Here is a 23,311-nt window from a genome sequence, read left to right as displayed (position 1 = left end):
ATCACAAGAGTCTTGGAAATATATTATGAAGGTTGAAAAGTTACCTGGTGCTGCTTTAAAAATTAAATATCTTGCTGTCTGTTTTTGTGTGCATGTGCAGACCTACATTGTCACCAGAGAGCAACTTTATCGGTAAGTTACATTCAGTTGAAATTTTGTATCATTAATTTGTAAAGAGGTTGATTGCATAATTTGACTGGTTTCATATTGATTGTTTTATCTGTGCAGGTGAAGGACTTCTTGGGGAAATGGCCGGCTCTTCGGATTGAATCACAGGTAAAACAGACTCACTTATCTTTTCTGCCACTCTTCACACATATTTCTATGCTTTATTTTTTATATGTATCACATTCAAATGGAACAGCAAATGCCACTATTCACTGTGTGTAAGAACTATCACTTTGCATGTGACCATTTTAACTGAACATGTTGCATCACAAATGTGTTTTCTGTTGCAAATCGAGTATTAGTCTTTTTATATAATTATTTTTGTTTGTTTTTGGTTTTGTAGCTTTGTGCTGAGTTCCAACGCATCACAAACGTCAACATACAGAACCAGTTCTATGCTGTGCTTGACCAACATACACCTGCACTGGTGGCCTTGTATAGGCAGAAGGCGGAAAGATATCAGAGGCGCTGCGTGACGTCTTAAAGATTTATGAACTGATATGTTTTGTCTCTTATGTTTACTGTGATGGCCAACTTATTCAAACTGAAAATTCAGTTTTGTGGTTCTTGCAGATTGTGAATCCATTTAAACGCTTTTTAATTTCAAACTTTACAGGAATCTGTAAGGTGCCTCCATAATTCAGAGAACAACCCACACAAATACGATCCACAAACCGGGTAAGACTGCGTATCGTATACTGTAAATGTTAGTTTAATCTACTACTATATGGATTTGAAATACCAAAACTGAATTTCATTAATGATGCCTGCAACTTTTTCCCCCAGAATAAATTCATCACATAACCTGGCTGTGACCACTTATCTCTTCGAAGAATTAAGGACAACTTTTACAGACGTTGACCCTGAATGTGCAAAAGGTAATCTTAAAGATGTTGTAATCATTTTAATGTCCTCTGTTTTACTTAGTTTTATTGGCATTACATTTATTTATGATTTATTCAACAGGTTGCAAGACGTATTTTGAGACTTTGCGGAGGAAGTATTCTTAGGCTCAGCCTGAAAAGGCCCAGTAAAAAGAAACACTATGAAGAACACTGCAAAGAACCATCAACGAAAGAGACGGGTAAGTTAAGAAACTGGTTAAGCAGTTTTTTTTTTGTTTTTGTTTTTTTTCAGAATGTAACTGTCCTCCTCTCTGTGTTTTAGTGGTTAAATTACTGTTATGTTTTGCAGATGCTGGAGACCAGGTCCAGTGTTGTACAAACCAACACAGAAAGGGAACTTTGGAAGACTGCAACAATAGAACTGACGTCTGATGAAGATGCTATTGTTGATGGAAGGCCAGTGTGGATGGTGAGGTCTCCACCAAACAGAACCACAGAGTTATCTGCTCTCTGCCAGGCACTACAAACCAGACTAGAGGCTGACCCACGCTACGTCACACCACCAGTGCATCATGGCAGTTTGAAAAAATTAATATTTACATATATTTTATATACACTTTAATTTCTATATTTATTTATTGATCTCGTTTTATATTGTATACTTTGTATATTTGTTCCTTTTTGATGTGCATGTTGCTTATCTCCACGTTTTGTATTTTTTTCCTTTACACCTTTGTTCACATTTCTTTTTCCCCATTCATTTTAATGTATGTTTATAATGTTCTTTGGAATGTTCATGTTATATTTGTTTTTGTTCCTTTACATTTTCATCCCCTCAAATATTTTTGTTCCCCCATTCCTTTTTAATGCTTGTTTATAATGCTCTTTGTAATGTTTTATTTACCTTAATAAAAATGTCAGACTTTCTCATTGTTCTTTGTGTGTTTTTAAAATTATATTTGAATGTATTAAAATTGGGGTAAGGGGGGGGTTTAGTGTATACTGAGCAATATCTGCATAGCTGGCTTATAACCAATCAAATCACTGTGCGATAAGGCCTAGGGTGGGCTATGTTCTAAAAGTAACCAATCAAATCACTTTCCTGGGTTTTCAATGTGTCCTGTCCTCCAATAGTGGTCTGGGTAATGGGAGTGGTTTTAAAAGAAAAGGACCAATAGGGGGGAAGGCCAAAAGGTGCACAAAGGTGTGAAAATGTTCTCTTGAAAAAACCTTTGAGGGATTACTTGCCATGGCAACAAATGGCTGTAGCACGGAAGTATACATCCACAACATACATCCGATCTGGTATCATTTCGGATGTATACGGATATATACAGACCCATGGAATTTGAGCTATCCGGCCAGTATACTCCTGGATTCTTCCGAATTTCAGCAGTGTATACAGGAGTATACTGGTCCGGATACACCTCTTTTCATGCAGTGTTGGGTATGGTTCCAGAACTCTTACACCTGCCGAGAGAAATTACCACCTCCACTCCGGAAAACTTGAGTTCTTGGCTCTCAAGTGGGCCATTTGTGACAAGTTTCGTGATTACTTGTATTATGCTCCAACATTCACAGTTTTCACGGACAATAACCCTTTGACATATGTCCTTAGCACTGCCAGACTAAATGCCGTTGGACACAGATGGGTTGGTGAACTGGCCGACTTTCACTTCGATATTAAGTACAGGCCAGGGAAGATGAACACTGACGCAGATACACTGTCAAGGTATCCTTTGAAACTTCAGGATGGCATGAAAGACCACACGGAGACCATGTCACCTGAGGTTGTGTCTGCGGTATGGCAAGGCAGCAAAGCCCTTCAAGAAGGTGACGTACCTTGGGTTGCAGCCTTGCAGCTGGAAGGTGGAAGTGCAGAGGTTGTGCCATCTGCGAGTATTTCCAGTGTTCCATCAGAAAACATCCGGGCAGCACAGCAAGAGGAATCTGCTATCTCAGAAGTTGTTGGACAAAAGAAACATGAGGAAAGAGACCAGGAGACTGCTGTATGAATGGAATAAGTTAGAAGTGGATGACGGGATTCTCTATAGGCGGACTGAACAACACAGGCAGCTCGTCCTCCCTGAGAAGTGGAAACCCATTGTGTTTAAGACCCTGCACAATGACATGGGACATGTTGGTGCAGAGAAAGTATCTCATCTCGCCCGCGAGAGGTTTTATTGGCCAAATATGCAGCAGGATATAGAGGACTATGTAAACAAAAGATGCAGCTGCATTAAACAGAAACACCCAAATCTTCCACAGAGAGCGCCCATGGGACACATATCCACAAGCAGTCCATTTGAGTTGGTGTGCATCGACTATCTCCACCTGGAGCAAAGTCAAGGCTATGAGTACATCTTGGTCCTCATTGACCACTTCACACGCTTTGCTCAAGCATACCCAACAAGGAACAAATCAGGAAAAACAACAGCCGATAAGATATTTCAAGACTTCATCCCTCGCTATGGTTATCCTGAGAAGCTCCATCATGATCAGGGGAAGGAGTTTGAGAACAGTTTGTTCAACAGGTTACAGCAGCTGGCTGGTATTGGTCATTCACGAACCACACCGTACCACCCACAAGGTAATCCCGTGGAGAGACTGAACCGCACGCTTCTGCAGATGATGCGTACCCTGGAAGAGGAAAAAAAGAGTCAGTGGAAAGATCACCTGCCCCATGTTGTGCACGCCTACAACTGCACAAGGCATGAGGCCACCGGCTTTTCCCCATTCTTCCTCTTATATGGTCGACCTCCACGCTTACCTGTTGACTTACTGTTCCCACCAAAGACAGAGCCTGAGTCATCCGATCGACAGACATATGCACAGAAGTGGGCAAAGAGGATGCGTTCCGCATATGAAATTGCTGCAAACAACAGTGAAAAATCGTCAGCCAAAGGAAAGAGTCAGAATGACAGAGCAGTCAGGGGTGTTGTTCTTCAGCCAGGCGACCGAGTGCTGGTAAAAAACCTGTCAGAGAGAGGCGGGCCTGGAAAGTTGCGGGCTTACTGGGAGCAGACAGTACACCGTGTTGTGGAGAGAGTTGATAATGGACCAGTTTATAAGGTGCAACCTGAGAAGGGACCCAAAACCCTCCGTGTGTTACACAGGAACTTACTTTTTGCTGGTGAACGAACTGCCACTGGAGGAAACACTTCCTGCACCATGTTCAAAAGGAAAAACAAAGTTAAAAAAACAGAAACAAGCCATTGCAGATACTCATGAAGAAAACACAGACAGCTCTGATGAGGAATACACTTACCAGCAGATTCCATGCTACAGGTTAGTGAGATCCCAACAGGTAGAGCATCATCAAGCAGTGCATCATCCTCAGACTGATCAAAGGCTAAGGGCTGAAGCTCGTGAGTTTCACTCTACTGTCTCAGAGAGGGCATAGACACCGAGGATCATGTTCAGAACACATCACACACACAGGACAGAGCTCTTGAGGATTTCAGAGTGGAGGATGAACATCAAGTGGAGGAAGAGTAACAGGACAGGTCGCAAGTGGACATGGCAGTGGGGGAGGATGAACACCAATTGGAGGTGGAGGCAGTCAGAAGATCCCAAAGGACAGCCAAGCCAAAGAAACTGTTCACCCATGGTACACTGGGACAGCCATCTTATCAGCAGCAGAATGCAGGGGTAAACTCATTACTGCCAAGCTACCCTCTCCAAAGTAATCTCAATACTGTCCCTCTTCCGTACTTCACATATCCACACCCTTACTATTACAACTGCTTCACCCATGCATACTGACATATCACAGACTCACGTACATCTTAAAGGGGGGGTGAATTGCTGTTTCATGCATACTGAGTTTTTTACACTGTTAAAGAGTTGGATTCCCATGCTAAACATGGACAAAGTTTCAAAAGTTAAGTTGTACGTTTGAAGGAGTATTTTTGTTCCAAAAATACTCCTTCCGGTTTGTCACAAGTTTCGGAAAGTTTTTTTCGAGTATGGCTCTGTCTTACGTAAGATAGAGCGGAATTTCCTTATATGGGTCCTAAGGGCACTTCTCCGCGGCCGCGCGCGCACTCGCAGACCAGAGAGAGAAGAGAGCGAAAGCAGTACGTTACCTCAAAGCGCTATGCTCGGCTTTTAGGGAAGTCAATGTCACCAAAGAAGTGGGTTTTTGGTTGGCAGGGCAAGACAACCCTGCACAGATTCCCAAAGAACCCAGCGTTAAGGGAATAGTGGATGGAGTTTGTTTTTTCGAAGCATCAACGGAGGTTGTGCACGACTCTTTGTTCCCTGCATTTCGACGATGATTGTTTTATAAACAAAGCCCAGATCGACTTATTTGCAGATCGTCTAATGCTTAAGGATCGAGCAGTCACGGTGAGTAAACTACTTCAAATGTCTCTCTGTGTTGTTGTTAGATCAGTTAGCACAGCTATAGCACACCGCCCACACGGCCCGCCCCCAGCCGCTCGTTTTTTTCCGGAAAGACTCGGTACAGTCAATCTTTCACTTATAAATATAATAAAACTAAAGACGTTTTGGAGATATGAAGGATGCAATACTACTCTATAGGTACTCAAGATTAACAGGAGATTGAGTGAAAATGAGCATTTCACCCCCCCTTTAAGACATACAGTCAAATGTCAGGAGACATTAAAAAAAAACAGGGGAGAGTGTAAAGGGTTAAAAAAAAAGTGTTCAAAGTTAGGCATAAGAGATTAAAAAAAAAAGTAATTGAGTTAGTACCCAGATAGCACACGTACGTCGGGCCGACGTTGGCCCGATGTACAAAGTTCCATCGGCACGATGTCGCTCAGAGATCGTTTGCTCATCGGCAATATGTCTCCTCGACGTCGGCCTTTGATCGCAAATGATATCCGGCCGATGTTTGAACGATGCAAAGCTGTAAATCTTTTGGCAGCTCTGCATGGGTTTTATAGGACCTTTATTTATAGGTCGGACCTTTCGGGCTACTCTTTACATTAGACACCATGCGCTGCTTTCATTGACGCACGCACTTACGAACACACACACACACACACACACACACACAGAGCGGAGATCGTGCTGCAACACTCACTCAGCAGCACATAAACTGTAGTCAACATTGCCCCGAGACTTAAATTGATAAAATAGCTTTGATACTGAACACATGCAACTTTCATCCCTCAAAATGGCCATATTCAAGAAAAAAAAGTGGAGTAGTTTTACACTTCCATCTTACCTCGCACTCTTTCAACGTTAAACTGATGAAACACATGTTCTGCTTCTGTGAACAGTAAACCCCGCCTTCTATGATTTGATTGGCTATCTATTTGGATGGTCTCTGTAAGGTAGACCAGCCTAAAATGTAACTTTTAAACCCTTTTGCCATCCTAAAAACAGAGTGGAGCAAGAATTTCCAATATTGAATTTCCAGTTTGGCCATTTCTAACTATTGACATACTATTGTTATTATTGACATATAATTATACACTGCAAAAAATGCTTTTCTTACTTAGTATTTTTGTGTTGTTTCCAGTCCAAATATCTAAACATTCTTAAATCAAGAAGCATTTACTAGAGAAGTAAAATAACATAAGAAATTCTATTTTGTTTTCAGATAAACAAAGTAATTTAAGTAATTTTTGCTTAAAACAAGATAAATTATCTGCCAGTGGGGTAAGAAAAAATAATCTTGTTTTCCAATTGAATCAAGATTATTTTTTCTTACCCCACTGGCAGATAATTTAGCTTGTTTTAAGCAAAAATTACTTAAATTACTCTGTTTATCTGAAAACAAAATATAATTTCTTATGTCATTTTACTTCTCTAGTAAATGCTTCTTGATTTAAGAATGTTTAGATATTTGGACTGGAAACAACACAAAAATACTAAGTAAGAAAAGCATGTTTTGCAGTGTAGGACTTGTCCCCCTCAATGTCTATGTACATATATACAGCCCTGGAGTTACTTGACTATCCAATATGAAAAAAGTAGGCTATACTGACATTGAAAAATATCTTCTTAATTTTGTGTGTAACTGTCTCTAGTATAATGAACAGACACAATTCAAGTTAAGACATTTTAATGACACCAGAAAGAACTCCAGGAGAAAAGGATCAAAAAGGAACAGCAACAATGTAGAGAAGGATTCTTCCTGGCAACCTGTAACAGAGTGAAAAACATTGAGAAAAAGCAGTTAGGACTAAAGCTAAGAATAAAATTGTCATTACACTGGATAATATAATTAAAAATCTAACAACAATCAAAGGTACATCAGCTGGCAAACCATTTAATAGTTTAATAGGTTTAATAGTCTATTTAAAGGGAATGATTGTTGTGGGGAGTTTGCTCAAACTATGGCAGCGATACAGCGAATAGTTGTTCTAAAAGACGGCGACGTCCGCGGAGCGCTTTCAAAGGCCAGTGAAAGCATACTGTCAGTTAAATTGTAAGTAGATGCTAACTGTTTCTCAAGGGTTCGTATGGTATTTTAAACATTTACAGGGGTAAGTCTGTGATTTTATTGCCATCCGAATCCATAATGTCAGTGTTTATTTTCACCCAACCCACGTACATTTCTTAATTGCTTTTATAAAGAACACCGCTTTCTCAGTTAACGCAGTGAAGCAGCCCCTGCACGAGAGAATAATTGATTCTCGAGCCATCGATATCAGCAGATTCAGCAGCATCGCCACGGGCAGCACTGGGTAACGTCACACGGAAGAAGGAATATCTTTAGCAGCTTTCTAAGGTATGGTTCGGGGAACACGCCTATAAATGGTATACCTTTAGTTAAGTTATACCTTAAGAGTCTTCGTAGCACGCTAAGAGACAACGTTATCGGGAAACCCAGCCCAGGTGTTTATGAATGAGACACTGAATTAATTGGTTTTAAAAGTGTTTGAATTGATGATTCAATTGAGTATCTTTTTTTTAAGTAGACTGAAACATGTTATTCTGATGTATGTTATCGTGATCTCCATTTTAAACAAAACAAAAATGATTTTAAACCAAATAGATTCTCAGTTTATCCTGAATTAGGAGCCGTTCACATATCACGTCTAAAAACGTGTGGAAAGCGCTCTCTCCTTTCTACAAGCACTTGCGCTCCCGTGGCGTCTGTCGTTGCTATGCAACCATGAACTGCGCTCTCCATAATGACAAGGAAGTATCAGCAAAGGAATAATTGATTTCTAGCCCTTGCATTAGCTTTACTACTAGATATATTTATGGAGATGAGAAATAAAAACTCGCCCTGTACAGCTATGATCGGCTGTTCGGCCGAGTTTTCCATGTTGTTACGGAAAGGCCAAAGCTGATCGGTTGGTTTTTGTCACATGACCTGCGGTGCGCTTGTGGCATTCTGAAAAGTTGAGATGTTTTCACCTCGCTGTGGCATATGCGTGCCTGGAAAAACAAGCACGCCGCATCGCATGCGCGTCACTTCTATTATGGTATTACCGGTGTTGTCACACTTTGATTAACCGGTGGGGAAATATCCGAACGTATGACTTACAGAAGGTACAATTAACTAAGAACGTTTCGGGAAACACGTATTAACGATAAGGTACAGCTTAAAGGGGGGGTGAAATGCTCATTTTCACTCAATCTCCTGTTAATCTTGAGTACCTATAGAGTAGTATTGCATCCTTCATATCTCCAAAACGTCTTTAGTTTTATTATATTTATAAGTGAAAGATTGACTGTACCGAGTCTTTCCGGAAAAAACCGAGCGGCTGGGGGCGGGCCGTGTGGGCGGTGTGCTATAGCTGTGCTAACTGATCTAACAACAACACAGAGAGACATTTGAAGTAGTTTACTCACCGTGACTGCTCGATCCTTAAGCATTAGACGATCTGCAAATAAGTCGATCTGGGCTTTGTTTATAAAACAATCATCGTCGAAATGCAGGGAACAAAGAGTCGTGCACAACCTCCGTTGATGCTTCGAAAAAACAAACTCCATCCACTATTCCCTTAACGCTGGGTTCTTTGGGAATCTGTGCAGGGTTGTCTTGCCCTGCCAACCAAAAACCCACTTCTTTGGTGACATTGACTTCCCTAAAAGCCGAGCATAGCGCTTTGAGGTAACGTACTGCTTTCGCTCTCTTCTCTCTCTGGTCTGCGAGTGCACGCGCGGCCGCGGAGAAGTGCCCTTAGGACCCATATAAGGAAATTCCGCTCTATCTTACGTAAGACAGAGCCATACTCGAAAAAAACTTTCCGAAACTTGTGACAAACCGGAAGGAGTATTTTTGGAACAAAAATACTCCTTCAAACGTACAACTTAACTTTTGAAACTTTGTCCATGTTTAGCATGGGAATCCAACTCTTTAACAGTGTAAAAAACTCAGTATGCATGAAACAGCAATTCACCCCCCCCTTTAAGGTATAACTTAGGAATGACGTAGCGTTAAGAAGGTTTGGGAAATCCAGCCCTTATCATAATTAAAAACGTGTTTCCTGAAACGTTCTTAGTGTTGCGCTTTTATTGAGCAGGTCATGCAATAACATAAATTAGTTATTTACACCAATAAGGTGATGCGGCTGCTGGGCAATCTGGTGAGTTTTGGAGGTGGAGCATTGAAGAGAGGGGTGTGTTTGTTTGGGTTCATTCCAAATATCAACAGTGTCCAACAGCGTTTTTGAAATATCGCTTACCCCACCTTAATATCTGGCAGTTTTTTTATGTCCATCTATAGTTGCCATCATCTGAAGTCTTCACAAGTGAGGCTGGATCCACACTGGAGCTGCTGTAATCTCTAGTGAACTTGCTGAGCATCCTGAGATAGAAACAGGGAAGCAACAGGAGAAAGATTAGCATAGCTGCAGTTCATATTATTTCAGGCAAAAGATGATCATGTGCACTTTTTACTATTTCATCACATATTAACTGTAAAACAAGATTATGAGATGTGTTAATTGAATGCTTGGCTAAAGAGTTGTGTCTTTAGTCTAGATTTAAATTGGGAGAGTGTGTCTGAGCCCCGAACATTATCAGGAAGGTTATTTATGAAAGTAAAAGAGTAGCAAAACTCAAGAGCATAAAAATGTGAATTTGAGAACTTGTCCCCTGTAAAATACCAAAGTTCAAAGTTGAATTTAGAGATTTGCACTTGCAGAACGTGACATAACGCATAGACAGTGATATTAAAATAAATAAATGATAACTCTGTAAACACCATACTAATTAAAAATAGACTACTATGTACAGTTAAGCGTTTTCCTCACATAGAAAACTGGTATAAAACACTTAAAGGTTGCATGGTATGAAAATTTCACTTTATGAGGTTTTTTAACATTAATATGAGTTCCCCTAGCCTGCCTATGGTCCCCCAGTGGCTAGAAATTGTGATAGGTGTAAACCAAGCCCTGGGTATCCTGCTACGCTTTTGAGAAAATGAAAGCTGGTAATAATCATACATTTTTCTTGAGCGTCAAATCATCAAATTAGAATGATTTCTGAAAGATCATATGAAGCTGTGATGCTGAAAATTCAGTTTTGATCACAGGAATTAATTACATTTTACAATATATTCACATAGAAAACAGTTATTTAAAATTTGTTATATTATTTCACGATATTATTGTTTTTAATGCTGTCTTGGTGAACATAAGAGACTTCTTTCAAAACATAATTTTTTTACCAACACAATTAGTGCATGTTAGACATTAGTGTATGTTTGAAGTTTTACTTACTAATCATATGGTTCATAGCGCCTTAGAGATGATGATCCGCCCAACTCTGCTACGGTGGAGGCCAGGGCATCAACATTGAAGGATCTAGGAACACAACAAACCATTTGTCACAGAGCCAACAATATTATTATATAATGCCAGGTTTATTACAAGTAAGAAGCTATAGCTAAGCTATATTATATATAAGCTACAGCAGAGGTGAAATGCTTTTCTGAGATGAGTTTCTGAATCTATTTGACCTGCATCTGGGCATGGAGTACCTACGGCCTGAGGGAAGTAGCTTGAACTGGCAGGACAAAGGATGACTAGGGTCAGCTGCAATAGATAGTGCCTTCTTTGCCACTCTGTTGGAGTAGCTGCTAAATGTGTGAGAGAGGGGGAAAGTTAAAGCCTGCAATCTTGCTACACGTCCTAACAATACTCTCTAATCGTTTTTTGTAGACAAGGAACCAAACCAGCAGATAAAACAGAAGGTTAAACAGACTGAATAAAACAAGAATAAAACATTCTCATCAAAGTGGGGTCAATGTTAAAATTCCTCAGTCTACGGTAAAAATACATTCGCTGCTGGGCTTTGGCACAAACAGCATCAGTGTGTGATTCAAAACATAGCTTACTATCAATTATTGTGCCAAGGTTGTATTCTTGTATTATCTCAATAGGTTATGATAGTGAGGGGAAGAGGGGGACTCTGTTTCCTAAAATCAGTAATTAATTCTTTAGTTTTGGATTTCCTAACGTTACCTACCTACCTGTATTTCCTACTTCTCCGGCAGTAGCTTTCTTCAGAAATGTTGAAGTCGTGGAGTTTTCCCTCTGTTATGGGTTATTTTGTTGCTGCTGAAATCACAGAACATTTTTTTTAATCAATATTTGTTTACCATTGAGCTAGTTTCAACCATGTAACTTAAGTGTAAGTGTAAGTTCTCCATGTAAGTGACGTCACCGATTACATACGTTCAGAGGTGGGTATAACGAAGTACATTTACTTCGTTACATTTACTTGAGTATTTTTTGGGAAAAATTGTACTTTTAAGAGTAGATTTGAATGTGGGTAGGCCTACTTATTACTTTTACTCGAGTACATTTCTAATGAAAAAACTGTACTTTTACTTCGTTACGTTGGGCGACGTTCCTCTCGTTACTTTATTTTAATGCAATATGTGTTGTTAAATGCGTAATTGCAATGTATCTTTTTTCTGGGCTTGAGCGATGCTCAATTCACAAATGAATCACTCTTTTGAGTCGATTCTGTTCAAAGACTTCATCAAACAAGTTGGCAGATCTGTCTAAATCGGTTCGCGAATCAGTTTGAATGATCTGTTTCTGTTCAGTTCCTGCACGCACTGAATCGTCTGAAACGATTTCAATTCACACTCGACTCGGAGTCGTAACAGGAAGATTTAAGGACATCAAGAGCGTTGGATGAAGTGGCAGTGGACCGTACAGTACAGTCAAGTGAGAGCAAATCTTCCAATGCATCATATATTTGCCAGCGATGAAGATCTTTATTAGTTGAACATCTTCGTAAGCTGTCTGTGAATGAATGATTCCACAGGACGATATATTCGATTTCATTTCACTGTAATACATTTTACAACCAAACAGATTATTACGCCATGATAGCACTACTAGAAAGTATGACATTACCCGTTTTTTGGACATATACATTAATTTATATATTAAATAAGCTACCATTGTTCACAGTTTATGAACACCCGCCATCACGCGGTAGTTTGTGTGTATTGTTGCGCAGTGGCGTGCGAACTCGGCTTGAAAACGAATGCCTTGCCTGCAGTTTTTTTTTAATCAAGTAGAATTTCTATTACTCTGTGTTAAACTGATAAGAACTGAAAAAAAGAAAAACAACAACAAAAAATATATGATCATAATCTGACATAAATGCTATTATAAACTAGATTAGTGGATAATTCAGCAATAAAATTTAGTCTGAACATTTTGTGAAAAAAATGTTTAGTGGAGAACAAATTAGAGACAATAAGTGTAACACTAAATCTGAAAAATAGCAATTATTTTATATCCTACTATAAAATTGAGACATTTTTTAAATGTATAGCACAGCTGTTTAATAAGGTAGCAACATAATAGATAGGACAGGACAGGACAAGAACGGCTATTAATAATCTTTCATTGCGTCACTGTATTATGACATGAAAGGCTCCAATACAGTGCGGCACAGAGCGCTTATGCGCATCCCGAGCGCAGAATGATGCGCTTGAAGCAACATGAGTCACAGCGCGCAGCGCGTCGAGTCCACATTGAAAAGTTTAAAGCACAAAGAAAATACATATTGATGCATAGTGTATTATACATTATCTATCTATGCAATAGTCTATTCAGCATTTTCTTTTAAATTTCAGTTACTGTGCGCGTGAAGAACAAATAGTGCTCTGACTTTACTCTGGTGTTGTGATCTAACAGACACCCGGTAGAAAGTAACATGATTAGTAAGGTACAGCAATAAAGTCCAGCAAGATAAAGTTGTTTTATGTGAAACCATAGACCTTTATCTACAGTTCAAGTATAATAATAGTAACATTGAATCATCTTGGAGAGAGTTTCATCGTGTTAACTGTCATAACCGAACGCGACGCGCTGTTTGAGTGCTGAATGAAGAATGATTGACAGCCGCAGCTGAGGGAAACGTTTACGTGATCTTAAATTTAACGACTTAAATATTAATTTATATCTCACATTATACTATATAATGGCTTCAGAACACTTATAATATTGTGCACCAGGGGCGGACTGGGACCAAAAAGTGGCCCTGGACTTTCTGGCCCACAGCAGCCCACCACATCCCACATCATAACTCATTGGCACAATAATGTGCAGAATAATTTTTAACGCCACTTATAGCATAAAAATTAGGGCTGGGAAAAGATTAAACGCGATTAATCACATCCAAAATAAAAGTTTGTGTCTACGTGATATATGTGTGTGTACTGAGTAAAATTATTTTGTATATATAAATACACACACATATGCATGTACATATATTTAAGAAGTATTTGCATGTATATACTGTATATATTTATATATCATTTATATTATATATAAATTTAAATATTTTATATATAAATAACAAATATTTCTTAAATATATACATGCAAGTGTGTATTTATATATACAAAATAATTATACACAGTACACACACATATATCACGAAGACAAAAACTTTTATTTTGTATGCGATTAATCGCGTTTAATCTTTTCCCAGCCCTAATAACAATATAACACAATACAAAAATAAATGCCATTTAAACATTAATTTTAAGTAACAACATATATTAGGTCATATTTGTAAAACAAAGGGAAACAAACAGAAGAACATAACACATAACCTTTCAGCTCCTTTTCTTTACTTCCTCTTGTCATACATGGAAAATTATAATAATTATATAAATTATTATAAAATAATTATCTGGTTAGTGAACAAGTCAGTGCACGATAATAATAGCAAAACAGCGAGCAAAGAAGTCAAAACGACACAGATAGAAGGCTGTTCTAATGTCACGTCATGTTACCTGAGTGTTCCTTGACGAATTGGCTATTTCAATATTAACATGAGCGGAGTGGAATAAATTTTTTTAGCAGGATTGATATTCAAAACGGTAAGCACGCACTGCTTTGTTTACAGTTTGTGTAACTTATCTGCAGCCGGCAGCGTCGGTTTCTCTTTTTGAATGATGAATATAAATATATCTGACTGCAGAAACAGACCGTTGTCTCATTTACACGCAGGCGCAGAACGCGCATTCTAGCTGACAGGGGGGGTCTATCACAAGGAGGGATTTTTCATCCATTTTGACAATCTGTTGAAATTTTTAAAAATGTATTAGTTACTCCTAAAACAATCCCTAAAGATTTTATAGACACCAAAAACTACCAATAAAGTTTGTGGCAAATACGGAATCAAGAAAAGTACCACTAAAATCCAGTGAGCTCCAATGTTTACAGGACAAATCCAAGTTGAGGTTGTGGGTAACTTCATCTAAAAATAGAAGAGAGCACTTAAAATCCAGAGTTCCAACATGCATTTTCACCTGTGGGTCACGGCCGAGCGCGTCTTCTTTACATTCACTTTCAAACGAACATTTTCTCGCCTTTCGTGCGTCTACATTACACCAATTAGTTTCCATTCTTATGCTGATGACACTCAAATCTATTTCATCACGGGCGGATGAAAACGCTAAATTATCCAAATTGACAGAGTGTGTTAAAGATATAAAAGATTGGATGACGCGCAATTTTCTTTTATTAAATCCAGACAAGACAGAGGTACTACTTATCGGTTCAAAAAAACGCCCACAAAACCTCTTACAATACAACTTTAACATAGTAGGATGTCCTGTTACTTTATCCTCTACAGTAAAGGACCTGGGTGTTATACTAGACTGCAACCTGTCTTTTGAAAATCATATTTCATATGTTACAAAAACAGCCTTTTTCCACCTTAGAAACATTGCTAAATGCATTCTGAGCCGATCACGTGTCTGCCCCGCCCTGTCAATCACTGCGTGAAGGCGGGGCTCGGCAACAGGTAAACATACGCTACGGTGCGTATTTTGAGGTGTTGGAAGGAAACACGGAGGCGGCAGAGCTGATATGAGTGTTAAATTCACTAGCAGATGAAGTGGAGCGTGGACAGAGAAATGGCAGTGTTTCCGAGGAATATTACGTGCCTGGAATAGAACCAGTACGATGCCAACTTCTTCACGTAGTGATTGACAGGGCGGGGCAGACACGTGATCGGCTCAGAATGCATTTTCAAATTGCACATTGAATTTTGCTACATTCATTGCGGGACACTTTGGAAATGCAATCGCAAGTGTCTTAACTGTGAGTGTAAATGCAATTAAGAAAAAAAAAAGACATTTAAATTACAATTTTGCCACAGTTTTTGCTTGAACATGATAAACATATCTGATCATTTCTGTAATACATTTTAATTTTAATTTTGCAACTTATAAAGCGTTAAATTAGTATTCAATTTACATAATTAAAACTAGTGTATGAAATGGCAAATGTAAATTTTATAATTGAATTTTCATTTTCATTTTGCACCAAACGTTGCACAAATGTATGGGAAAATTACAATTTAAATACAGAAATGCATTGCCATTTTACATATTGCATTGTTATTTTGCATATTACATTTCAAATTGAATATTGCTACCCATAAGCTTCCATATATCTCAATGTGTTATATTACTTGGTGACTTCAATATACACGTTGATACCGATTGTGCTGCATCACGCGAACTCTTGTCAGTATTTGAATGTTTAAATCTTGTACAACATGTCAATTTTGTTCGTTGCTCAGACTCGCTCTCCCAGTTTAAAACTAGATTAAAGACGCATCTCTTCAGCCAGACATTCATATAATATTTTTAATCTTACAGTTAAATCCGGTCTCTAGTTCATAAACTTAATTTCATAAATATAAATTCATATAATCATATAAAAACATAATTTAATTTAATCAATCAATAATACTATACGCTGATTTCACGCAGCCGCCATTTTGAAATCGGAAGTGAGGCTCCGGTGGGAAGAACCCCGGAAGTAAAGATAAACAACAATGCCTTTGGACTACCAACCTGAAGCTGCTGCCGCGATTTACACTATTGGATGTTAATATCCAATATAGGATATGTATATAGTTCATTCCTGCTTCTTTTTATACTTTCTGAATTATATAAAAAAAATATTTTATTTATAAATGAATTTCACTGTATATAGTCTAAAAGTATGAAAGAAATGTATGTACAGTTTTAGAATTGACAACATGATTAAACAACAATACGCCATCGCATTCACGACTCTCCTATGATTAAAGGCGACACTTCCGGTTTTCTTCCCACCGGAGCCTCGCTTTCGATTTCAAAATAACGGCTGTGTGAAATCAGCGTATTGGTCTGCCTTACCAAACGTGGACGTTTTTTCCACTAGAAACAAACCTTGTTGTGTTATTTTGATTTAATACTGTGAAGCTGCTTTGATACAATCTGTATTGTGAAAAGCGCTATACAAATATACTTCACTTGACATGTGTATAAGGTTACATAGACTGTAATAAAACCATATTACCTTTTGAACAACTCTGAAATGGCCACGATGAAAGAGAGAGGACCCAAGTACAGCGTCCAACCAATGCACAGGTATCTGTAACAGTATTGGTCTGTTAAAATCCAGTATTTCTAACAACAGAATGAAAACACAGATAAGGAGTGAAATTTCATTTATTACCTTGGCTAATTTCATAATGCAGTGCAGGTATGCATCAATGATCTATGTAAATAAAATAAGTTGTTAGTAATTAATTTGACACAGGACAGAAACATTAAACTTGTATATCACATGGATGTACTTTCACCTCATCTGAAAGCCAGCCGTGTCCCGATAGTGTTCTAAAAGAGGTATCATAAATTTTGTATGGTCCCACGACCGCTTCCACTTGTCCTGAATCTTTAGAAGACCAAAGTTTTTGGACTGCAACACAGAACATTTCAAATTAGTCTTGTTAATATTTAGATGAAAAACTGTACCATTTACATTTTTGACAAAGAACACATGCAACCATGACCAGGAACGGGTCATGGGAGAAACATGGAACTTGATGACCAACCGGTCTAAACCAACGACCAACAGGTCAGAACTAACTTATGAGTTTCTATTGCACCTTGTTCTTGAGCACTACTCCAAACAGGTACCAGAGAGCTGGCTTGAGCTGGGACCTGAAAGCTGGCTTGAGCTGGGACCTGAAAGCTGGCTTGAGCTGGGACCTGAAAGCTGGCTTGAGCTGGGACCTGAGAGCTTGCTTGAGCTGGGACCTGAGAGCTGGCTTGAGCTGGGACCTGAGAGCTGGCTTGAGCTGGGACCTGAGAGCTGGCTTGAGCTGGGACCTGAGAGCTGGCTTGAGCTGGGACCTGAGAGCTGGCTTGAGCTGGGACCTGAGAGCTGGCTTGAGCTGGGACCTGAGAGCTGGCTTGAGCTGGGACCTGAGAGCTGGCTTGAGCTGGGACCTGAAAGCTGGCTTGAGCTGGGACCTGAGAGCTGGCTTGAGCTGGGACCTGAGAGCTGGCACTACTTTTTTTATAAGGTTTCAGGTGACTGATGTTATATTTTGTTTTAAGACAGACACCCTGTGGTGTTTGTAAAGTTGCTGTCTTTCCTAAAATCTCCTTAATTGTGTAGGTTCCAGTGTAGTCTGCTTCCATTCTCCCTCCTTTCCTGCTTCTCTTTCTCATGTTCAGTAAGAGTACTTCATCTCCCTCTTTAAACTCCACATTTCTGTACTTTTTCTGAACTCTTTTTGCAAATGCCTCTGTCATTTTTTTTTGTGACCGTGCAATATTCTCCTCAACCTTTTCTCTTGTGCTCTCTTGCATTCTCTGACTGTCCCTGAGAAATTCACTGCAGTCTTCAGGGAGTATTATTGTTGAAAGCTACAACAAAATAGATAATGACTTGTACATTTCAAAGTATAGACTTTTACACTAAATTAATCTACAAATTTATATATTACTACTGCATCTAATGGATATATGTGGGATCTGGGAGTTACAGGAAAAGATATTGTGGTTGGGGTATTCAGAAAACCTGAGCAAGGTAAAAGAGGAGCAGTGGCACCTTTTGGGGTAATATGCTATGCAACCTCAAATCATACTGGTTTATAGGGCTGTCACTTTTGTGAAAAAATTCTGTTCGATTTCTGAGACATAAGTGTTCATTGAATCGATTGTAAAATCGATTTTCCATGTCTAAAGACGTTTCCATTTTAAACGTCAAATAAGGGCAAATCCACGGACAACTAAGAGGCATTAGGACGAACGTAAAGAGGGCACTTGAGACGCGCACAAGTCAGCAATATTCCTGATGATTTGTTGGTGTGAAGTTTCGTGCACAATGACAAACAGGAGTGCAACATTCTCGAAAAACAATAAGCAGAGTGGACTGCCATAACATCAATGAGAAACATCACTACAGGCTTCAACATGGCTGTGTTTTACGATTAGAAACGTCAAACAAATTTTGCCTACGTAGGCGATTGTAGCCCTAATCTGTATCTGTACGCATTAGACTGTCTGAATACCGGCAGAATTCACACTATTTTCGAACGTAAAGTGACAGCCCTACTGGTTTAAGCTATATTATCTAAGCCTATCTTTTAAAATGTTTGGTCACTTGATGCTTGGCCCTAACAGAAAACCATTTTCAAGAAAAAGACAGAAAAAAAAAACCTACCGGCAATTCAACAGGCACTTCTGATGGAAATCTAGCTTCTCGCCCATACATTAAAAGAAATGGTGAGAATTTTGTTGTGGTGTGTATTTTGGATCTCAGCGAAAAAAGACTTGCATCTAGGTACTGGTCCCAGTCATCCTGCTTATCATTAACAAGCTTTTTAAGTGCCCTAGAAACATAATTTTTAGAATTATTTCTAAATGAATGTATTTCAAGACAGAAACGACCAACTTTCAATACACTCTGGTAATAATGATCAGAAGAGCTACCAAATAAACAAAACCCTGAAAATAAACGCAAGAATAATGAATGCTTACCGTTTGATGTTATCATTGGTTTTCTCATCAAGTCCATTTGTTTGGGGATGGTAAGCAGCCGTAACACTCCTCTCAATAGAGAGCAGCTCACAAAGTGTGCTGTTGATCTAAAAAAAACAAAACAAATTCAGAACATTATTTTCATTTGGTTTATAGTACTTCTTTCAAATATTTCAATCAATAAATCTTTATTTGTTGAGCACCAAATCACAAATAACTTCATCAAAACAAAATGCATAAAGTAAAGCTTACTTGATTGACAAACTCCCGTCCTTGGTCTGACAGTATGCGCTTAGGGCAGCCATGTCTATAAATGAATGTACAAAGGTTTTTGGCTACTTCCAATGCAGACTTTGTCTTTTGAGGAAAGGCCTCCACCCACTTGGAAAAATAGTCAGTGACTGTCATTATATACTGATACCCAGTAGATGTTTTTTGGAGTGGACCAGTGAGATCAATTCCGATGAGCTCCAAAACAGCAGATACCTATTAGTGATTTGAATGCATAATAGATTAAATAAAATGATGCTTAGCATTGTCGAAATTTAGTCGATTACAAAAGATGGTGACCTTGATGCAGTCCAGAGTTTTAACTGCATTCAGGGGTGGTCCCACCCGTTGACATTGGTCACATTCAGATATCTTAAAAAAAAAAAAAGAAGCTCAAATTACAAACCGTAAGTTTCACATATCTATTAATAATATTAATATCTAATATTAAAGGGGTCATGAACTGGATTGTTTTATTATTTTATAATGTTGCCTGGGGTGCCCTTATAATGTTAGTATGATTTTTACATCAAAAATTGTCATAATTTATAAATAAAAGCCATTTTTCCAAGCCTGATTTCAGCCTCAGATTTGAACGCTCTGTTTTAAGGGGCGTGTCTGCTGTGAGACTGCAGTGCAATCGCCCACTGCTGTGATTGGCTGACATGCTTGCATATGAAATAGCTAGTATTATATGAACTCTCTCGAAAACTTTTACTACGTTTTTACTATTACAGCTATCGAGATTAACAAATCGTGAAAAGTATCGTTTAAAGCATATTTAAATCTATTCCATCACATGAAAGGTTGCAGCATGATGAGCACTGACTGAGCAGATGACAGACAGTCGATCGCCTGAATAAAGATCTTATCATTGCAACGCAATTTTTGCACTCTCACAAATGCTTACACCAAATCACAATGCAAACACGATGTGAATACACAGTAAAAGCTTCGTTGTGTAGTGTAACAGTGTCATTATTTCATCACGAGTTTGGTAAGTGTCCAGATAAGCTCTCGCGGCTCGCGCTGTGCTGTTTGATTGACAGCTTGGGCGAAAGGGATCGTTCTTTGATCGCTTTCTGTATATAATTTAATAACAGTTTAAAAAAGATTATTTTCATAATACTACGAGAAATTATGTGAAGTTGATCGTTTAGTCACTGATGCATAAACAGTATTGAACGATTTTAAGAGAATCTGAACTTGAATAATTACACAGAAATCACTGATCGCAGATCAGGCATTAGAGTACACATGGTTACTTACATGTTGCTGGCAGATCCGTGTCGGGAAATTGTGATTGACTGATTTAATAAAGTTTAACCATGCTGGAATCCGAAGGAAGCTTATGCAGACTGTCTTCTTCCACAAACAGGCGCTGCACAATATTTAGTAAACAGCATGTTTATTGCTTGGAAGTAGCTCGATCCGGTTTAGCAATCATCATGTCGTCCTATGTTATTTAGCATGTTTGGGCGAATCAGTGGGCGGGGCTAAACAGGCCGTGTTGAAGTAGGCGTTGATCTTCTTTTGTGGAGGCGGTGTTTTATCCTCTTTGACGTCATAGCTCCCCACTTTGAAAAACGAGTCGTTTGCTGAGCCTGATGTCTATAAAAGCTTTTATTGGACTAACAAGGTAGTTTTCAGTTCTGAAACTTACAGGATATTATTATAGTATGATGATCTCTTATATGTCAAAAGCTCAAGGAAATTTTGATTTCTCAGTTCATCACCCCTTTAATATAGATAAAGACGTATAAAAAAATCCAAATTTTAGCTTATGGATGAACAGATAAACTACATACCCATTTGTCAATGTCCACTGTCATGCCATACCAGTAGAACCGTGAACACATGGCAGCTCGTGTTTTTAAGGTTCCTGTATGTCCTCCAATTGGTGAGGCATGAAATTCTTTAAATAAATTCATAGCCTCCTCCTTTGTCTTTATGACTCTTCTGTGACTGCCAAAGAGTAGTTCTCCATCTTTAAGAAATATTGACATAACCAATAATAAATAATACAAAATATGTACACGTGCATATTCCTGTCAGTATTATAGACGTATTTTGATGGTAAATACTGACCGTGAATCCTGAATTTCGAGGAGTATTTCCTTAGGCTTTGCTTCTGCCCTTTATTCAGGGTATGAACCCTTTAAAAGGTAATTGAAAATTTCCTCCCACTTTTTTTCCATGGTTAAACTACAGTTAGCAGAAAAATAAGCATTAATCACATAAAGCAAAACATTAGTCGCAGGGATGCAAACACACGTATGGTCAAAAAAGAGAGAGGTTATCGAAGCACTCGCCCTGCGGCAAATTTCCAGATACTTACATAAATGTGATGAATTTAATCCTTTTTAAGTTATTACTTTGCAGTGTAAGATTACAGTTAACACCTTTAAATATTACATGAATGTATTATGTATTTTTATTAAACTTAATGAGTGTATAAATCAGCAGCAAAAAGTAATTCTTGAAAATTACTAAAATCTAAACATTAATAAAAACAAATTACTATTAGCACTCTTATAAAATTTAATCAGGCAATCATACATTTCACAATTTTATTATTTATATTTTAATGTCAAGAATTCAGAAGTGTATATATTTATATAGCCTACACTACAGAGAAATAATATAGGCTACAATTAAATTATGCTTATTTTAAATGTATTGAGCTGGCTAGGTATAAAAAATATAGGCTTTTAATTATCTTTCAATGCCCAAAACCATGATAATATGAAACGCTTCAAAACAGAGTGCACAAAGCGCGTATGCGCATAGCGGGTGCAGAATGATGTGCTCAAAGCAACATGGAGTAACAGTGTGCAGCGCTGCGCAAAAGTGCGCATTTAGAAGTTCACGGCACAAAGTGAAGAAATGTCGAGCGCACAAATCCTAGTCTAGTGTATATCTGTCCAACATTTTATTGATCATTTTTTTCACAGTTTTAAATTCCAGTTATTGTGCGTTTGATGCCGATTCATAGTCCTTATGATATGTGTGATCTAACAAGCACACGGCAGTGACTTCGTTTAAAAACAAACTCCAACAAAATAAAGTCATTTTATGCAAATCAACAGCCTTTTATCTACTTATGCATTATATGTGAATATTAAGTCTGTCTGGGTCTGTCAATTTAATATCATATTGGAGAGAGTTTTACCGTGCATCCAACCTGTTTGAATACTGAATGGAGAATGATTGACAGCCGCAGAGGAGGGAAAACGAGTTTCAATATACTTTAATTATGTAAATAGACTTCTGTCCCTCACATTAAGCTATGGAATGACTTCAGATGACTTTGTCACCCAAACTGACGTGAAAAAAGCGGGAGGCGACGAAAAGCGCGCTGTTTGCATCCCTGGTCTCAATGCGTTTAATCTCGGTCATATGGCGCCAAACGCTAGAACCTCGAGTTAACACCAGATTTAACGTTTCAACACGACATTACGACTCAACTTGCTAAAAATAATATATTGAAAACGTCTGTCAACATTTCTTGTGATTGTACAAGGCATGCAATTAGGTAATGTGTATATAATACACCAACACTTACCGCTAGGTAAGTTAGGTATGCTGAAATGATGGTTTAAATGTAACGCATGCGCAATTCCACAAATGTCACTGCTGCGCATGCGCATTAACCGAAGGTATCCCATTCTGATCATAGATATTATATAGAGACTAGATGCCCTATTGGCCGCTGGGCACTGAGAATTACGGCCGCCATCTTTAACCGGTCGTACTCTAGTTTCGTTGCGTGGCAGCAGTTAAG

At 38.5% G+C, this 23,311-nt stretch overlaps 1 protein-coding gene and 1 long non-coding RNA gene across 2 annotated transcripts; both read right to left on the bottom strand.

The window, feature by feature from the left end:
* Positions 1-7,084: 7,084 nt before the first annotated feature.
* Positions 7,085-11,030, bottom strand: LOC307165542. The gene is made up of 4 exons (XR_013822497.1): positions 10,934-11,030; positions 10,670-10,753; positions 9,637-9,753; positions 7,085-7,133 (listed from the first exon to the last, which is right to left on the bottom strand). It is a non-coding gene; the product is annotated as an uncharacterized lncRNA (long non-coding RNA).
* A 2,228-nt stretch (positions 11,031-13,258) lies between these two features.
* On the bottom strand, positions 13,259-18,102 carry LOC307165985 (uncharacterized protein; the record flags this gene model as incomplete). The annotated part of the gene is made up of 5 exons (XM_079884069.1): positions 17,376-18,102; positions 17,070-17,185; positions 16,943-16,984; positions 16,784-16,858; positions 13,259-13,324 (listed from the first exon to the last, which is right to left on the bottom strand). Exons 1-5 carry the CDS (start codon positions 18,082-18,084, stop codon positions 13,259-13,261), a joined length of 1,008 nt encoding a protein of 335 aa, XP_079740195.1. The 5' UTR covers positions 18,085-18,102.
* Positions 18,103-23,311: the final 5,209 nt, after the last annotated feature.

The sequence above is a fragment of the Squalius cephalus genome (genome assembly GCF_949319135.1).
Source record: "Squalius cephalus genome assembly, chromosome: 10".
Taxonomy (NCBI): Eukaryota; Metazoa; Chordata; class Actinopteri; order Cypriniformes; family Leuciscidae; genus Squalius; species Squalius cephalus.
Note: the sequence above shows the minus strand (reverse complement) of the source record. Positions and strands in the feature narration are given on the sequence as shown.